Below are 19,648 nucleotides of genomic sequence, written 5' to 3'. Positions count from 1 at the left end.
GTTTATTTTACAGAATTCTTGCTAATAGAAGCCAAGTTTAATGGGAACCTAAACCAAGTCCAGCACTGGTTTGGCTTTGGACTTGATCCAGATCAGAACATTTTTTCCTTGCATAACTTCGGATGTGATACTTTATTATCATACTTCAGAACAGTCTAGCCAGAAAAATTAAATGCAGATTTATGTTCAAAGAATTTCCTACTTCATGCCCCAATTTTGAGTAACAGAAAATATTTCTTACCACAGAATCAGTTATATAGCTGCATAAAAAAATATCTACTGCTGTATCTATCACATTGGCAATAGGCTTGCATGCTGCTACCTCCATGGCAATCTGAAAAACAGATTAAAATAATACAGTTTCAAGTATCTAACAGAATGAAATAAGAATCTTAAAACTTGCTTACAGTTACAGATACTGCTTACTAAATTGTTATCTCCCACCCTATCAAAATTCAGAATAAATTCCAGTGGGGTAAGCTGTCAACTGAACACACACATCTTTAAAACATCAGCTTACTTTCTCAAAGGCTGCAGCTGAAGAAAGAAAAATAAAACAAGATGCTAATGACATCAATTCCAACTATGCAAGGTCAGGCTCAGTGCAATATTAGCATAAATGGTAGATTTCAGGCTAGCCCTGGAAAAATGATACTATGTTAACTTTGCATTTTATTCCAATCAACACAACTCATCATTTCTATTCTACTTCAAAAACAACAAAATTATTTATAAAAGACAAGTTTTCCTTACCGACTCCTTGACCCACTCAATGTATTGCTCAAAGTAGCCAACTATGGTATCCATGTACTTTTTTGTCTCCTAGGAACAGAAAAAAGAAGCAAACATAAGTAAGTGAACCTCTATCTCCATGACATCATAAATTGTTGTACTTTAATCAAATAAAGCTTACCTGGACAATAACTACAGAAGCATTGTTATTTATGAGAAGCTGAGCAGCGTTAACAGCACTAATGACATTTTTCACCTTAACCTAGGGAGGAAGAGATGACATTTAATATAAATAAATCCCTTTCAGGCTGTTACATTGGCTTTGCAGCCACTGTCAGGAACCTATTCTCTTGATAAACCTTAGAAAACACGCAGTTCCAGACAGAACATGATCCTGCCTAAGGATTCATGATCATATGAAAAAATTCCCTCACTACTGAAAAAGGAAGGCATCGGTGGTTATGAACAGTATCTTTTCCTGGAACCTATGTAACTAATTTATATACTAGACCAGCTTTCTCTTCCATTCTCTTTCTCTTCCTTAAGTGAAGCAATACTTTCACCAATATATGTATATGCACTAGAGTCACACGTGGTGCACAGGAAGAAAACAGCGGGCCATATAATATCACAACTCTTCATTACTAGAGTATGATTCTATACAGCTATAGTATGCTGCTAATCAATAGCCAAAGGGACTAAGACACTCCTATAATATATGAACAACTGCATAAAGTCTGTCAAAGAATGCACACAAAGGATAATGTACGTACAGTCTGAAACTGTAGAGATGTTTCTTAAATATATTTAGGGACCAAACATCATCCTTTTCTTACCAACACCTTATTTCATGGCTTCTCACCTCCCCATCCAGGTTCAAATCACAGATTCTAAAAGAAACCTAGCCGGTCTGCTGCTACGGATCGGTGAAAACCCTAATGGGAAGAACTGAAGTAGATATGGCCAATCAAGCTGTTCTGACTATGACTCTTACGTGCTAGCTAGTGTGGCTGCATTCTTGCTACCAGAGCCAAGGCAGGCTGGTGGCGACAGAAAGCTTTGCTGCCAGAAAAGTAACCATCCTGTTGCTCATCCTCCTGAGCCTGGCAGAGCATTCTCAGTTGTATTCTTGCGTTTTGTTTCTTGGTTGTTCCCCCCCAAGTTTTGCATCCAAGGATTCTAGAAAAAACTACATTTTTAGGAGCATGAATAACAATATATGGAACTGTACTGAAGTCTACTTTATCACGTGACAATTAAGTTTACAATTAGTACTTCAAAAAGTATCCCAAGCATTCTTTTTTTTTTTTCTTCTTTTCTTTTTTTTCCTCTGTAAGGAGGGGAAAGCCAGGGTAGAAAAAGCTGTGCAGAAGAGATACCTAAATTCCTGTTACTACCTCAATGCATTACAATGTCTTCCAATAACAGAACAATTAGAAATAGAAAACACTGTACTGAAAATATATGCCCCGCGTATGTGGCAGATGGATTTAAAACACATAAAAATGTTCCTGCTGCCAGAAAGGAAAGCTTACCATAAGTTCAGATGATGTCCTCTTCAGTAACCTAATGCTCTGATTTAAAGTGCTCTATGGGAAAGGAAGGGGGGCGAAATTCAAGTCATTACTGCAAGTAAGAGCCCACCTGTTTTGACATTATATGCATGCTTTGATCTTCTATAGATTACTTTGTTTCTAATACAACATGTCACATTATATATAGTAACAATGGTTGTATTAAAACTAACATATTGTGGTTTTAATCATTCAATCATTATTTCACCAACAGCACTAAGTAGTTACAACTTGTGTACTGGAAGACTTCATATTTAACTAAAGTTAGTAGCAATAAACTGAGAAAGATTTATTTGGATGGAAGAAAGAACAGTTAAAATCAGAACCAGGTGTTCAGAGAATTCTATACCGTGCAATTTCAGAAGGGAAAAAGCACTTACCCTAGCTTTAACATATTTCTTGACAGTCAGTTTTGTAAAAGGAAAAAGAGATGAGAATAATTAGGAGTTAATTAGGAAAGAACAGCACAGAATCAGAGTGGAACAGAAGACCTAATGCTTTTCTACAAGAGGACTTTGATAGGGGCAGAAATACTGCATCAGATGCTAGGAAAAACTAAAAGTATTCATGTTACGTAGAGGAAAACGCAACTCCTAGCACGTATGAGATTCACCGCTTGATACTATACAAATCAGTGCCTGGCAAAATCAGGCAGAAGCCCTTTCACATCTTTTGTAGCATCAATAAAAAAGATTTTTCTTTGGCTCTAAATACTACTGTCAGGAGTTTCCAATTTCAATATTGTTAGGTGATTGCTAACTCCAAGAAATAAAGTGTAAAAGTGATAACTGCTTTTATTACTGAAGACAAATGGTAAGCAAAAAAGAAAATGAGTGATTTAGGGTTAGGATTTTGTAAAGTTCTTCCCTGCTTCCTCTTTTGTTCATATATAATCACAAATAGGTACAGAAAAAAAATGGGGAAGAAAAAGGTCATGATTTTAGACAGTATTATAAAATAGCAGTATTATAAGTAGGAAAACTATTTATCAAATACATTCTTTAACCAGATTACTCTTCAGTGACACACCACAAATGCAATCTGTGCTTACATAATAGAAAAGCCCAGCTTTCTAAACTGTATTTAAGAGATTTAGAGATTCATATTTTCTACAAATATGTTTTAATATTGCTTCAATATTTTACCATAGCTTGCTCTAGCGGAATGACTTGCTGGTTATGAATCATTCGAATGTTGTTTGCGTGTCCTTTTAAGGCATTTTCCAGTGCTCCTTTTGGCTGCAAAAAATGGAATTATGCAGTATTGTTCAGTGGTCTCAAAGCTTTCCAACAAAGCAAAAGACAATGAAAGTTGCACATTCTACTCATCCACTCCAGAACAGCTGATGCTAACAATGGGATATGGCAAATTGAATTCCTCAACACAAGGAGGGGAAAAATCACCATTGTAATAATTCAAACCACAGCAACCAAACAGATATATTATACTGCTTTTCTGGCTATAGCTTTATCAGCACAGATTTAACTGAAGAGAACTTTCACATGGCGCACTAAGTCATTTTAAATACAGAAGAGTGAGTGCATTCCCCTCTCGCTCGCCACAAGACAGATTTCATCGCAAGAGCCCTGCAGGACAGCACCCTGGCTGGGACAAACATTTCCCAGCCATGGGTACTTGCCTTTGTTTAGACACCATGGACATCACCCTGAGGCGCTCTCTGCTTCCTGAGGGGCACAGAAGTGTAAGTATTCTCAGCGAGTAACTTGGAAAGACAGCTGTGAAGAATATTCTTCATTTTTGAGGCTTCTGCCTTTCAGTCAGAAGATATGAGTTTGTGCCCTGATTTTCAAGTCCAAATGTCTGTCTGAGGCTCACACGTGTTGCAAAATACTGTAAAATTTGATTTTACTATCAGAAACACATTTCCTTTCCATTTCCTTTTGGTGGCAAAATCACTTGGCTTCCTGCATACACACTGAACACACAGTGAACACACACTGCTAACTCCAGTTCGGAAGTGTAATAATGGGAGACCTCTGTGTTCAGAGATGTGTTTGCTTCCTGTGAAGCGTTCATGTTAGCAGTCAGCTGTGGTCACTGGACAGCTTCAGGATGCTTTCTCTGCAGTACTGACAAGCTTAATCCACTCACCTAGTAACACCTGTGAGTGGTATTGCTCCCTCCTTCATACCCTGACCCCCCTGGTTTGATGCGAGTTTTATTCCATTTCCTCCTTCCATTGTAAAAACATACATTCAATTTTGTGTAAGGTGGCAGAAAGCACACTATACACCCAAAGTCAATTAATTACAGAAGTTTTTAGTTTATTTTTTACTTCATTGCTCTTGTAAACTTTAAGAGTTATGACTACTAACAAAGTGGGATTATAAAATATCCTTGGAAACCAGTATCAATTTTGAAAATATATAAATTTTGTAATACACCATATAGTTGTGGGGTTTTGGGGTGGGGGCTGGTTGGAGGTTTTTTGGTTTGGTTTTTTAGACATTTCATAAATTACACTAAATTGCGTCACAAGGAAGAAAAAAGTACACTGTGACAGTGAACACATTTAACAGTCTTTGTCTTTTTTATGAAGAAATTACTCTGCCTGTTCTGTTCTCAATTCTAATGCTTCCTTCAGATTCTATTACCAAAAAATAATGAAAAAACAACCTATCACCACAATATATTTTCCTTTATGGAGCTCTGTAGTACATACCTTTAAAGAGACATCTCAGAGGCAATTTTATGTAATATATAATATGTCTGGAGAACCTCAACTTTCACTTAGAAAATAGCCCCAAAACAACAGCAAAAACACCTCACCTGTATAACCTTCAAAATAGCACAGTAAAAACCTAGAATGGAAGTGAAGTGTTGTCAAAGCTACTGGTATCTGCCTAAGTTAGCAGACAACCCACGCAAGTAAACAGGCAATGTGTTTCGCGTACGGTGCTCGGAGACGATGTTAACTACAATATAAAAAAAAACCATGAGCAGCCTAACGTTGACATGAGTGCACGTGTGACAGAAAAATAAATGCAACAGGTGCGATCAAATTATGCAAAAAGCTGGAGTAAACACAGCAGGAGCCTTACTGGTGCCCTCCTCTCCCTGGATGAGGGCTGGATATCTGATAAATTCCGAACAGCATGGTCTCACTCTGCTGTCTGTGTCCCTTAGTGATCAAAGAGATTGTAGTACGTGTGCAGCATAACTCCTTCTCCCACATCACCATGCAGGAATCTGTCTTGGGCCAGTGTCCAAACTGTTACTTTCATTTTGAAAAATAAAGTGACCTTGGCATGCATGCAAACACATCAACTGAATATTTACTATGTGTTAACACAGCTGTGTCATTCTGCAGATTCATTTTGTGGGCAATGTTGTAGCTCTACCCACTGACTGTTGTCCATGTGTCTGCATTCAAAAAGCTTTCAGAGCAGACAGGATCTCTTTTGTACATTTTCCCTCCACAACAGAGCCTCAGTTCTCATTAGAGCCCTTATGAGCTGCCACAGTATTAAGTTTATTGCTAATGGCAAAATCTTCTGCTTGCTAACTGAACTGAAATGAATTCAAATAATCTTTTCCATCTTCATCTAACCAATTTTTCTTCCAGGTGGGACCCTAAAATGTAGACAGCATCACAGAAAATACTCAAACAGAGTACTCCCCTCACTTCTTAAGCAAACGGGAATTTAAGAAATTACACTTCCGAAGCAGAAATTGTAGAACAGTTAGCATACAAAAATCAATGATTAGCAATATTTAAAAATATAGCTCACATGCAGCATTGCTCTTGTAAGTTTTTTCTTATGTGACATTGCGTCATGTATATAAGCATCTGAAGTGCAAGAAGGAAGTCTAAATACTTGGCTATGTATTTATACTTATGTAGTATATACACAATACATTTTATGTGTTATTGTATTAGTGAATTAAACTTACCAGCTGGTCTGCTCTTGCTTCCAAGTCATTAGCAAATGACAGAAGATCAACCTTGGTAACACTTTTGTTGATCTGAAACAAGATGTGAACAATAGGGAAAGAAAAAGAGTACGATTATATTGCATATACAGACTGTTTGCATTTAACCACACCATCTACTTCATCTAGCCTTTATTTCTTTAAATATTTATTGACCTTAACCTCTGAATTGCTTTTGGTCCAAGTTTTTTGATTCTTCAAAACATACTGTTTCACATAAAAGCAGGTTTTTCTCAGTCTTGCTCTTTGCTAAAGAAACATTTCATTTTATGCTTTATCCCAGTCTTGTCTTGAGTTTACTGTAGTCTCACCTCTGTCAAATATGCTGCAAAGTTTATCCCTTCTATTCCTGAAGAGCTGAAATTCAGAAGATTCTCCTTCCCAATTTCATCCAGCAGAATGATTTTGCTGAGGTTTATCTGAATGTGTTCAATTTTAAGTGCTACATCTTCTGTATACTGTCAGGGAAACAAAACAAAGCACAGAAGTAGTTTGCTCCCTGTGCATATTCCTCTATAGTCCCCACCTCCCCAAAGCATCTTCTTTTGAGGTCTCAACACTTCTGTGAAGCAGCACACATTGATTTTTGCTTGCATCAGTTTAATTCAATTAACTTTAACAGAACCTACCAGGTAATGTTCTTCCCTTCCCTGCAGTATCCACACAGTCTAGCCATGCCATGTTCTAACCCACCTATGCATCTTTCATACCAATGAATTACTTTCCTTCTATTATGTTTTAAGCAGGCTTCTTTGAATGGATGTTAGTCCCTCCTAAGAGGAGACTGAGATAAAACAGAATTCCCTTTCCCCTCCAGGAAATGTCATCCTTAAAAATTTTAAGTTCTACCCCTGGCCCTAATCAAGGAAACCTAGAGAATTCAGTATCTCAGCTGTAGCCAGGACAGACACTGTCTGCTGTGTTGGCCACAGGACTGGATGAGACTCTGCTAAATATGTTTAGTTATGATTAAAGATGACTTGCTTATTGTTACTTGAGGTCTTCCTGCACTGCACCCAAATCTATAATGTTACCTGTCCTGCAAAGGCTGCAGAGCAATAGATGAGGAATCTGGAAACCTGTCTTCCTTGACAGCCTCCACCGTTAGTCTGTTGCAGAAACTCAAAATAATTTTCCCTCTTCGTGAATCTTCCCTGTTCCATTTTAATTTTCTGTTATTTGGGGGAGGGACTTTACCTACTAAATGTGGGTACGGTGCCTGGCAAAAGGGAACACAGGTCCCCTAGGGACTGCTGTAATGAGGATCAGTATTATAGGCAACCCCAAAACTAGTAGAGTCATGTAATGACAGTGCAGTTATGGATTATTACAGCTGAATAGATTGAAAACAACTGAAAAGATTTTGTTTATCCCAACCCCTTCCCACCAAAGTCAGAACCATTCTTAGAAGTACAGCATATCATATCCTGGATCAACATAAATCTGACTGGAAACAAGAGAACACACCAAGAAAGGCATTTATATAGAGAACAAGATTCTCATTAAACACTGTAAACAGCCTTTGGAAGATGCTAGACTTGAGTCTTCTTCTACGACTGGTAAAGACATCTTATTTATAAATAGATTTCTTTCTTCAAACTACCTTGGGCAGTTTTTGCCTCCTTGCAGGATGTGTCCCATAAACCCCAGACTGTTCAAGAGCAAACATCTCTCCAGCCTTCAAATATAATTATGAACTCGCACATGCTTTCTTTACTTACCATACTAATATTTAGAAATTCATTGATATTGAACAGGTGTTCTAGGTGAAGGGAAGTATAAATTCCTTTGTTTTCCTTGCAATCACTGTAAAAATAAAAATACATCAGCCTAAAAACCACCCTGAGGACCAAGTGTTAACAGAATGATTAACAATGTTTTCATATTCTAAGAAAATCAGCCCTTTAAAAAAAAAGTTCTGACTGTATTTTTAGAAGCTCAGTCTATAAGAAAGCAAGCGATTAACTTCTGCTGGTCTCAAAGATGCAAAATACCTTTTCAAAGAGCTCAACTATCATTATACAATATTACTCTAAGACTACCTCTAATAACTCACACATAGGAGAAAACTGCTTCTGCTAGTGATTCACTAAAAAATCAGAATGCTTTCTGGAACATGTGCGATTTCTGCACATGCTTGAAATATGAAGTATGGAAGATACCACACAAACAATATGTATTAATTGAATTAAATATTGACCACAACTTTAGTACCTGTACACTTTTTCAAAAGTCAAGTTAATATTCGGATTTTTAAACAGGATGCCGGAAAGATAGTTTTTCCACTGTTGATTTAGTAAGTAGGGAGTATCCAAAACCTAGAAGACAAAACTCAGTAATGTTACTATAATTGCAAGTTTTTGATTCATTAATTCATTCATATACAAAAGGACTGTCATGATTTGACCCCAGCCAGCAACTAAGCCCCACACAGCCACTCGCTTACTCCCCCCACCCTGGTGGGATGAGGGAGAGAATTGGAAGAGTAAAAGTGAGAAAACTCGTGGGTTGAGATAAGAACAGTATAATAATAATAACAGCAATAACAACAATACAGGAATATACAAAGCAAGTGATGCACAATGCAATTCCTCACCACCCACCGACTGATGCCCAGCCAGTCCCCAGCTTTCCCCCTGCCTATATACTGAACATGACGTCATATGGTATAGAATACCCCTTTGGCCAGCTGGGGTCAGCTGTCCCAGCTGTGGCCCCTCCCAGCTTCTTGTGCATCTCCAGCCTTCTCAATCAGTAGGGCACGAGAAGCTGAAACGTCCTTGACTTCGTGTAAGCACTGCTTAGCAACAACTAAAACATTAGCGTGTTATCAACATTATTCTCACCCTAAACCCAAATCACAGCACTATACCAGCTACCCAGGTACCAGGAAGAAAATTAACTCTATCCCAGCCAAAATCAGGACAGATCTTTTGACACATACCCACATTTAAGCTTATCACCCACTAATGGAAATACAAGCAAAACAGCAAATTCTGTCTCTCTGGTGCAGAAAGTGAATATTAAAGCTCCACATCACCAAGAAATACTGAAACACAGAAAAATTTATCTCCAAAGGAAGGCAGGCATGCAGTATTTACACTGCAAAGCAAGTTACATCAAGCAAGGATTTATGTCTCTATTCAGTGTGTAAGAGGAAAATAAAACCAGATCCAAACTCACTTGAAGTGTCCCATAAAAATTAATACGCCATACATAACTGACAAGACCATTGGGACTCATGGGGAGTCTGTTGTTTAATAACTTGAATAACTTCACCTTGAATAAAGTTTTATCTTCAAAGGGCTCACAGACCAGTTTTTCTACATTTCCACCTGTGACAAAAGTGAGCACCACCACAATCATCAGCACCCAGGAGAAAAGAAAACTGAATCCAACACCACTGAAAAAGAAATAAGTCGTGTAAGTTTTTGCTTTTTTAGAACAAGTATGTGTACTTGGGGCAACATTGAAGCCAACAGTTAGCACCTATAACAGAGATAAAAAAACTGGTAGATGGTTGAAATACTCCTGTTTTCCAAGTATGTTCTTGCCTTCTGAAACATCTTATACATTTCAGCCCTTTCAGTCTTTGGCAGAAGGGCATCTAAAATGCTCACATTTGCACTGGGTTTGCAAAGTCTTTGAACAGTTAAGTTTAAGAGCCACAAAAGCATACTATTTTCTTTTCTAAGTTCAACTCTCTAGCCTTGTGCTCTAAAAAGAATTTTAGACTCATTTCAGATGCAATCTTCTCTTGCACCCAACAGAAATGACCTTAAATCACTCTGGGAACTTCTAAGAGCAACCCCAAACATCCTAAAGTGCTCTGAGAAAGTCAAGTGTTTCTTGTCTCCTCGTGTGGCTTTTTCTCTTTTGAGCAAGTGCTCAAGTGTCCTAAAAAGCTACAAATTCCCTTTATATTTTCAACTATCTGTTCCTAGTTTTTGCAGTTTCCAAATGGGCTTGCATAAGAATTCATTAGCCGCAGCACTTGCTTTAAAACAGTAGATTCAGAGGTTTTATCACTCGGCTATGATCCTCAATGAAAGAGCAACCCAAAATCCCCAAGTCCCTTAGCGCTAGTACATGAGGTTAATATTCATTTTTATTCTATTTTTTCTCAGCACGTATACACAGGTAACAAAACAAATTCTTTTTATACGTATGTCCTTCAAAATCAAGAAAAACAATCTTCTACAGGTACCTTTATTTTATTTTTTCACCAATAAGTGAAACTTACGCCATAAGAAAGTTTCCTCCAGTGTTGGAGACACAGCCTCTGGTTGTTGGAGAAGCATGTTTATCATAACCACAGGTACCACATAGCAGTCCAAGATAGTAAAAGACCAGAATCAGGACCACCATGCAGCACAGAATGAGACAACCTAGCCACCTAAGGAATAAAAGCCACACGACTTGGTTATTAGCATGTGGAACACATCAGGCAATACTATATTCCCAGCTGGCCCACTCTTGATTCTGTTTGAGCAACAAATGTTAGCACTGAAAAAACACTGTTCCTAAACTAGCATATTTTTTGGGCCAGAACATAACCACTGTTGGATTACAGACAGCTGCTACTTGAAGGGCTGAGGAACAAACATCACAGGAACAAGGTGTTCCCAACTCCAGTTACCGCAGGTGGACTGTACTGAAGTGTCAAGGTGCTCCAAGCAGAGCAAACAGTGTCTCAGAGGCGGCAGATGCTCAAACAGTAATTTATTCAAGAAGCAACAGAGAAATGTATTAATGTGGACTGGCCATTGGTCATGAAGTACATAACTGCTCTTACTGTAAGGCTTGCTACTTTTTGCACAGAGTGTATTAGGCTTGTAACCGTAAATCAATGCGTTTAAGGCTATTAAACCCTAGGCTTTGTGTGTCTGTGCTGGAATGCTTTCAACATATAGAGTAGTTAATGGAACTTGATCAGGAGAAAGATCTTGATAGGAATTGAACTTTCATTTTTATTAAATCACATAACAGTTCTATCTGTCCACGTATTTGGAGCACATCCATGTATTCATAGTTTTCGTGTACCATTTTAGGCTTTCACCTCTCCTAACTCCCTCTGCTCTTCCTTTTCCCTTTCATCAGCACTCCTCCCGGCTTATATTTCATAGAATCACAGAATCATTTCTTAAGTTCCCTGTTCTCTACCCTGTTCCTTTGTGGAGAGAAAGCAGGAATCAGAAAAATCAGAGAAAGGAGTATCATAATGGATATGCACAGCCAATAAAGAGAAAGAAAAACGTTAATGCTGACAGGCACATTCATGAAATAATACTTATTAAGAACTACAAATATTGCACCTGTAATTAAGAAAGAGATGGGTAGAAAATAATTTGGACAACTACAAGCTTGTTGGTTTCATTTGTACTTCAAGTACTGTTATGTTAGGCTTGACAAGAATGGGTATTTAAGTGCCAAGTAGATGAGATATATTTCTCCACTTTTTTGAATCTAAAGATTAACAGAGGTATACTGTGGCAGAATGAAGCAATATAAATATATTTATTTGGTTAAATGCAACCTGAGCTTCCAAGAAAATAGTGATAGATTTGTCAAATTAAGGCTCACCACAAAAACTGCCAGGTAAGGAATGGGCTAAAGGTAAGGTTATAAGTAAGGTTCTTAAAGTTCAGTCTTCTGCTCACTTTTATTTAACATTACATTAAAGCTCTTGGCATGCTTATTCTCTACCGGTGACACCGATTATGACACAAAGATAGACGCTATTATCAATAAGGGATCAACTGAAGTGTCAGAATGTAGGGAGAACTTGATGAGCTTGAGGAAAACTGGACAAAGTTAAATGGTATGAAATGAAAAGCTTTATGCTTCAAAATATGAGATTATTACTCAACTACAGGAGACACAAAAGTCTCAGATAGAAAAAATATGTTTTTGTCAAGGTACAATCAACCCATGTGTTCACAAGAAGTACTACACCAGTAGGAACGAGCAGGGTTGCGCAAAGATTTACAAGGCTGGAATCAGAATCCCTGCTATTCCTCCTCTGTGTTAGAAAGGGTGCAATAAAAAGGGACTGACTTCAAGGCCTCTCCAGTCCTATGCTCTCGCAACTTACCTGCAACTCAACAAAAACAAGCCCTACATAAGAAGTTGCCCTGGCATTGTGAAAGAATCCATTCCTTTATGCATCACACTTTTGACATCTACCCAAGTCTATCCTTCCGGAAAAAGACCTGAAGGCCTACAGAGCAGAAACTACATCTTGCTCTGTAGTGAAAGAGCACCCAGTCGTTGATTAGCTGCAGCTTTGGCTTTTACCAAAATGCCCGTAACAAACAATTGCCTTATAGCATCTTTGTTTCACCGTACCATCATTAATAGTTTAAATGCTTTGACAGAACATTAAAATATTACAAAGTATTAACCACAAGTAGCACTTCACTCCTGCCTTATTTCCTGTACATACCTGTAGAAATCATACTGCTCCACTACTGGAAAATAATCTTGAACGTATGCTTCACTCTGTGTAAGATATATCGTCAAATCTGCTAAAACCTTCTGAACAGGGAGCGTTTTTGTGAAGGTAGTGATATTTGAACCAATGGATTCCAACACATTTTTGATATCTAAAGGAATAAACATATTATACTGTTAAAGATTCATAGAAGTCATTTACATTCCACACGTGCATTATAAAATACCATCAAGCCATTTGCCACATGTAATAAGCAAGCCATGAAGACAAGTGTGAGGAAGAAACAAGCAGGCAACAAAAACATTGAGCTTCAAAGTAACACAATGGCATTTTAAAACGCACACTTTATTTTTAGCATTCAGTTTAATGATGAATGATGTAGATGTCGAGCCAGAGTTCTCTCTTTCCTTTCATTAAAATGAATGTGTCTCTTTTTATTTAGCCAGCTTCAATCTTGCTTTTCATGCAATATTGCAAATAGTAACACTGAGCAAGACAATTAGCCACTAAGTTTACGAGAAGATCAAAATCTATTTAAACTCCATCCCTTGGGAATACAACACTGTGAAAGAAATTAGACTGCCTATACTGAGAATCTAAACTAGTTATTTTCAAATTTATTAAAAAAGATTAGTTAAATTAATCCCAATTAGTTAGCAACACTCTTGAGATAATGATCAATTAAGCCATCTTTTTCCTCAAATTATGAATGAACATGCTACTCTATACTTACAGTTTAGATACACTATTTAGATACACCAAGACACGATTAATTCATTTATTATACATATTGTCTATCTGTAAAATGCATTTTCTGTTTACTCTTCTTCTTTCAACTTGGAACGTACTTGAAATAGCAGGATGTATAACTATAGATTGCTATTTGGTATAGGCAACACCTTCCTACTCTCAAACAATAACTGGAGAAGTTTTTGGCTGTTTGTTTTGATGTTTACTCTTCTAAATTCAACCAGGTACCAAAACACTATTCTTTTAAAAGTTTAAAAATAAATGCAATTTTTTTCTAGTAAAACTATTTATTTGATTTGTAACTCAAACTCAGTTTTTATAAGAACAAAACCCCAATAATTTATAAATAGAAAAATTAAGATGGCCTGTCTGTGTTTATGCATATCAGCAGATACCAGAAATGAGTAAATCTGCACTAGATTTCCTAATGAAAACCATATCAGTTTTAGAAAACTGGCTTATTTTAGGCAAGGTCACACAGTACACTATGTTTGTACACATACTGTGTTTCATTTTGCTCAGGTGGAAAAAAAAAAAAAAGAAAAACTTACAAGGAACAGCTGTTTATATATGCAGAACAGGTCCACAATGCAAGAACAAAAATTAAAACAGATTAGTATACATATGCTATACTACATTTTATTCAAATGTCAAGTGTCCAGGTACTGTTAAAGAGGAACAATTTAAAGCCCAAGTAACAAAACAAAGACATTTAGATTACACTTCAGGCATATTTTTACTTCCCCTTTGCCATCCGCTAGATTTTAATACAGCAGCAGGCAGGTTTAGTTTTTTTAACATCACACTCCTAAATACATCATAGACACATCAGTCAAGGAAAATTAGCTTTTCAACCAAATAAAGTGTCACCATACAGTTGGGGTCCCAAGATTTCTCGTTACTTGAGCAGTAAAAAGCCTAACAAATAAAAATCCTCCATAAAATGCCATATGGTCTATTCTTAGATTTAATTTTGGGGCCTCATTAAGGCACAGTAATTTTCTATGGGTTTTTTTGTGGCACCAGACTGAAAAAAAAAGTTTTAAATTTCCATTTTTAATGATCTTTAGCCCAGAAAATATATTATCAATAAAAGAAAACAAAAACATCAGTAAGTGATGTAAAACCATCAACATTAAACAATCAAAGTGAAAAGATAGTTTGTTCTCACCTGATAAAATATTCCTGGTCTGATTCACCACTAAGTCTGGAGTATCATTAAATGCCGCATAACCCTAAGAATAAAAGTTGGAAAAAATTTAAGTTTCTCATTGCCAAATTACCTGCAATTTTTTTCCTTTTATACAAGGACTAAAAGCATACACATGCTGAAATGTACATGGTAATACTAGGAAAAATATATTTTTATCACTGCAGATTAGCAAAGGTCCAAGTAAAATAGGAACTTAAGTATATTTCAGATTCAGTTTGCCCTCCAGGGTATTCCTTAGAAAAAAATCTACATTTAAATACACACGCGTCTGTCACAATCATCTCAAACTTTATAGTACTGTTGTCTGTCAGACCTATCTCACACAAAATCGAGACTGTTGCCTGTCAGATCTCTCTCATACAAAACTGAGAACACACATATGAAGACTCACTAAGTGAAAGGAGTTACTGCGTACCAGTCAAACACCACCTCTTTGCAATTCTGTGCCTTCTTAACATGAAACACATGTTACAAACAATGAACTCCAGCTGCCTGTAAAGACACTGCAATGCTTTCTTTAGTGAGAAGGGGAGAAAAAGTCTAAACCATGGGGACGAAACTCAGTAGCTCATTTGGACAGAAAGGAGAAGCCACGGCAGTGGATGCTTGAGGTCTTACATCCTGCAGGCTGGATCACTTCAGAAGCACATAGAGGTCTGAGTCCCCTATACACAGCATTTGGTTTCAGACAATACTTTCTATTCCTAGCAAACGTTTTCAGATTGCTAGATTTTTAAACTGCTTCAAACTAAGCCATTCTTCCTAGGTGAAAATCATGGTGTTTTGTGGATAGTCTTGCAAAAACACTAATAGCAATGACATTAGGTCTGTTGCACCAATTTTCATATCAAATATACACAAAGAATTTGAAAGATGTATTTCAAAATAGCTGGAATACAATACAACTAATTAGGAGAGGATGGATTTTTTTTAATTTAGTTTGCATGAAAAAATATAGAGCATGCTAGTAGATCCATGCTTCTGCCTTTTTGTTTTTTAAGGATTGTTCTTTCAAGCAGATAATTAGCAATACATTTTTGATCTGTAGTATCCTGGGGATATAAAGCACTACATTCATACTTTCAAATATTAAATCTTGGCCAAACAATGGAATAGTAAGGAGAGATACCCACCATGAGGCAGGATGAGGTAGGAGCAAGAAAATTCTGCTTGAGAAAGCCAAGGGAAAACAAGTGATATGTAAGCATCCCAGTTTATTAATTAACAGTTTACAAGCCTGTCAAGAAACGTACCTTTTGAACCAGACTAGAAAGGTCTATTTTAAGGACATCATTGACCTTGGCAAGCTGTGAGCTCACTCCTGGCAACTAGGAAGCAAAAAGCATTCTTGAGTCACATCAAAGTAGTAGTCTTGCTCATTTACTAAATATTTCAAAGGTAGGAGAGAGGGTAAAGAAACTAAAGACAATTTGTAGTAGAATCCTTCTGGCACACTCCTGAAACCTTTACTGTACAAAAATAAAGCTTAACCTCAGTATTTTTGAGAGGGCAGACTATTTCACTGCCCAGAGCAGCACTTTAATGTATCTGCTTGACACAAACTTCGTCTTCTACACAGTGACTAGAATTACCCAGAAACACAGAATAAGGAAGGTCACTTGTCTCACAGGTGACAGCGCACACCGAGCCATTAACTTGCAGAGATACTACCAGGCTTATTCAAGGCAATCACACTGTAAAACTCTGAAAAATATTCTCTTACCCCACTAAAATTGGCATTGATGTTCAGTTGGTTTAATGAATTCCTGATGATATTGCAAGTTGAGGCAGCCTGAGCCGCAGAGCATGCAGAATCATTGAGGGTGTTGCTTAGATGCATTTTAGCATCTGTCAAGTTTGCATGAAGCCTCTCTGTTCCCTCCTGCAAAACCTCTACAGAGACACTCACATTTTCCAGTGCTTCCTTCGTTTCTCTGATGGCTGTAAAGATGTAAAGTTTGTTAGAAAAGCTTTAGTTAGAAACCAGTCTATAGATACAGATATGAAGAGAAAGTGCACATTCATAAACGCTATGATATTCTTAACAATACTGATTTAAATAACCCTGGCCCCTCCCAGAAAAACCCTCTAGTACAGAATATATATTTATTGCACATAAAAATGTATCACTTATGTCTTCCTACAAACAAATGAATGTGCTCAGGCTACTTCTATTGAGATCCTATCCACTCCCCTCGTTACTCTTTTCTACCCTTTCCCTACCTCTTCTTACCCAGTAGTTTCAGTAAAGAACATTAACACTCAGTCATTAGAAATTAAAAGAAAGCCCATATCCACAAAACAGTATTTTCAGTATTTTGGTTATAATCCAACTCACAAATTATGTAGCTGCAAGATGAAAGGGAAAGAGATCATGTTGCACCAGCACGCATTAATAAGTGTTCAACACTGTCTGGCTTTAGATTTCATCCCAATCACACTAAACCAAAAAAACAGCCACTGAACAGGTGTTTAGCAGACAAAAAACACACAGATACAACTAAAAATACACAAATTACAAAAATAAAGTGCACTTCACACAACACAAGGTTTTATTGTATTTTTTTACCTTTGATAGCCCTTTCCACTTTGACTTCAAGACAAATAAGAGAAATAAAGCAAAAAAGGAGAATGATGACGAGTGAATGAGAAAGAATTCATGGGTAAAAAACCCAAAATGACTCAAGTTCACAGATGCCTTTCCCTTTGCTCTATAAGCTGTACCTTATTCCTCAAAAAAACCCTTAAATAGAAAAAATAACAACAGAATATTTTCTTTACAGAGAGACAGAACTAAGCATAAGCAATGCTACACTCAAAGATACAATGAAGAAATTATGGTTAGCATTCTAAAAACAGGCTTGGCAGTGTACTGGACAGGGCCACTGCATGTTCACTCCCTGACCTGCCGTGGACTAGCCTGCAAAGCCCTTTGGACAGCTCTCAAAGCAGCTTTCCTAGTCTCCCTTATATTCAATGGAAAGGGACAATTATCTGGAGCAGGGAATTCAGACTTCATCTCTCTTCAATAACTGCTGAAACCATGTATCAACAATGGCTCATAAATCTTGATTTAGTTTTTAAATATATTTATGAACCTTAAAATAGCTGAAATCCTCAGTTTAAAAGAAACATGAAGGGTTGTACAAAAATGGAAAGTTGAACCATGGTACTGCTTAAAGTCATCCCATGCTGTGCACTAGAAAGGTGATGCTTGTCTTACCATGGCAACAGGACATTAATACAACAATATGTACATCTTTACCTCCTGCCATTGTGAGAACCGCATCAAGTGCAGGACGCACTTCTTTTCCCAGCTGTTCTTGAACTCTATTTCCAAGCAAAGGTCCAACATCTGTAGTACAGAGAGATAAAAATCCCATTACACGCTAGTTCAATTTAAACTACCTCTTAGCTGTCCGATTCTTACTTAACAAAGTATACATATATTACTAAAATTTCTCTAAGGCCTGGCAGTCAGAACTTAGCGACAGGAGATAATGCAGGAACACAGTTCTCCTTTAGCTAGCTATAGGCCTATAAATGAAAGCAGTAAATCGAAATATGGCAAAGAATATTCACTAGCACTTGACCCTATAGGTGAAGACACACAATATGTATCTCATTGCATTTACTACTTTTTGGAAGCAATTTTTTTTTCTACAATCTATCTTAAAGAGGTCCAACATCTGGACAGGGATTTTATGGCACACTCTTTCACTACATCCTACGTTTTTGTAGTGCAAGAGGAACAAGAAAACTAATTCTTTTCCTTTCTCTTGTTCCTCACGTATCCAGCAATGTCAAGGTCACCCACAACCCAGACCTGCCAGCCATCTCTGTTGAAATCCCTTAAGCATGTTAAGCACATGTCTGCCAGTCCCTGCCCCCTCACTCAGTGCGTTCAGTGCTGATGCTCACAGTGCTGGCTTCATGCTTATCCAATGCTAACCCCACCTCCAAACCCTCCTGCCTCACTGCCCACAGACAGAAATGAAGCTTAGTTCAGCAAGAAGACATGCCAATGCCAAGCAAAGTTTGGTGAAGCATCTTAATGTAACATATCCCTTAGGCAGTCTCTGGATCCCCTCCATTTTCAGATCACGGGAAACAGCTTTTTTAGTTTTTCGCTCTTGATGAGATGGGAATACTGCATGGTACAGAAGCATCCATTACTGTCAGCACTGTCATGTCTGGCTTGGGATGAGAATCTTTATCAAGCAGAAAACCCTTTTCAGCATTTCCTTAGGGCGGGCAAACTGAACTCATCTACATTTCTCTCAACGTTTATGCTACTGCTGATTCCCTTAGAATGAAATCCTTTTGTCCCCAGGTGTCACACACTTAAATCTGGTATTTCAATAAAATAAAAGCTATCTTTATTTATTGATGAGTGCTCTCATCACAGATCCAGCTAGGTTCCTGTTAACTAACACATTAAATTGGCACTGAGAACAAATAAATATTGACTTTGAAATTTTGTTTGGAGTGCCTGGGAAGCTACAAGCTAGTATTATTATTTTTGTTACTATTGTTATTATTGACTTAAAGATGACACACATTTTTTTAGACCAAACTGTTCCTGCCTGAAATTAAGTAGGAAGCCTACTACTACTACTTCTTTCGCAACCACATTCAATGTGCTTTAGTAGCCTCAAATAGACAAGACACATTGACCTCAGGGTACGCCAAGCTGGCTGCATTGAAAACTACCTTTAATCTATGTTTTAAACCAAGTCAGAAGGACAGATCCTGGGCATGATAAGTCAATTCATGGTAGAGTGGCATGCTGCCACAACTGCATAGTTTGATCTGAGCAACAATATTGTTAAAAATTGGTTTTGGTATTTCTGTTTGAAATGCAGACCTGTACACATTTTTTAAGACCTGCTAACACTGCATCTTGAATCTTAATCTGCACTGAATATGGTCAGCCCTTTTTGTTATTATGAGTTGTGGAAAGTGATGCTC

At 37.4% G+C, this 19,648-nt stretch overlaps 1 protein-coding gene across 8 annotated transcripts in view; it reads right to left on the bottom strand.

The window, feature by feature from the left end:
- Positions 1 to 19,648, bottom strand: part of PROM1 (prominin 1) — a 68,406-nt gene that overhangs the window by 7,006 nt on the left and 41,752 nt on the right. For all 8 annotated transcript variants that reach the window (XM_075091823.1, XM_075091825.1, XM_075091827.1 and 5 more), the window contains 16 exons: positions 17,943 to 18,032; positions 16,401 to 16,618; positions 15,931 to 16,005; positions 14,636 to 14,699; positions 12,706 to 12,865; positions 10,504 to 10,656; positions 9,540 to 9,663; positions 8,475 to 8,578; positions 7,982 to 8,066; positions 6,572 to 6,718; positions 6,222 to 6,293; positions 3,452 to 3,544; positions 2,268 to 2,321; positions 914 to 994; positions 754 to 822; positions 242 to 334 (listed from right to left, as the gene is read on the bottom strand). In XM_075091823.1, coding sequence (XP_074947924.1) covers positions 242 to 334; positions 754 to 822; positions 914 to 994; positions 2,268 to 2,321; positions 3,452 to 3,544; positions 6,222 to 6,293; positions 6,572 to 6,718; positions 7,982 to 8,066; positions 8,475 to 8,578; positions 9,540 to 9,663; positions 10,504 to 10,656; positions 12,706 to 12,865; positions 14,636 to 14,699; positions 15,931 to 16,005; positions 16,401 to 16,618; positions 17,943 to 18,032 — 1,682 coding nt within the window. The remainder of the gene's footprint in view (positions 1 to 241; positions 335 to 753; positions 823 to 913; positions 995 to 2,267; positions 2,322 to 3,451; positions 3,545 to 6,221; positions 6,294 to 6,571; positions 6,719 to 7,981; positions 8,067 to 8,474; positions 8,579 to 9,539; positions 9,664 to 10,503; positions 10,657 to 12,705; positions 12,866 to 14,635; positions 14,700 to 15,930; positions 16,006 to 16,400; positions 16,619 to 17,942; positions 18,033 to 19,648) is intronic.

Source organism: Phalacrocorax aristotelis, chromosome 4 (genome assembly GCF_949628215.1).
Source record: "Phalacrocorax aristotelis chromosome 4, bGulAri2.1, whole genome shotgun sequence".
Lineage (NCBI taxonomy): Eukaryota > Metazoa > Chordata > Aves > Suliformes > Phalacrocoracidae > Phalacrocorax > Phalacrocorax aristotelis.
The sequence above is the reverse complement of the archived record's forward strand: the minus strand, read 5'-3'. Positions and strand labels throughout refer to the sequence as shown.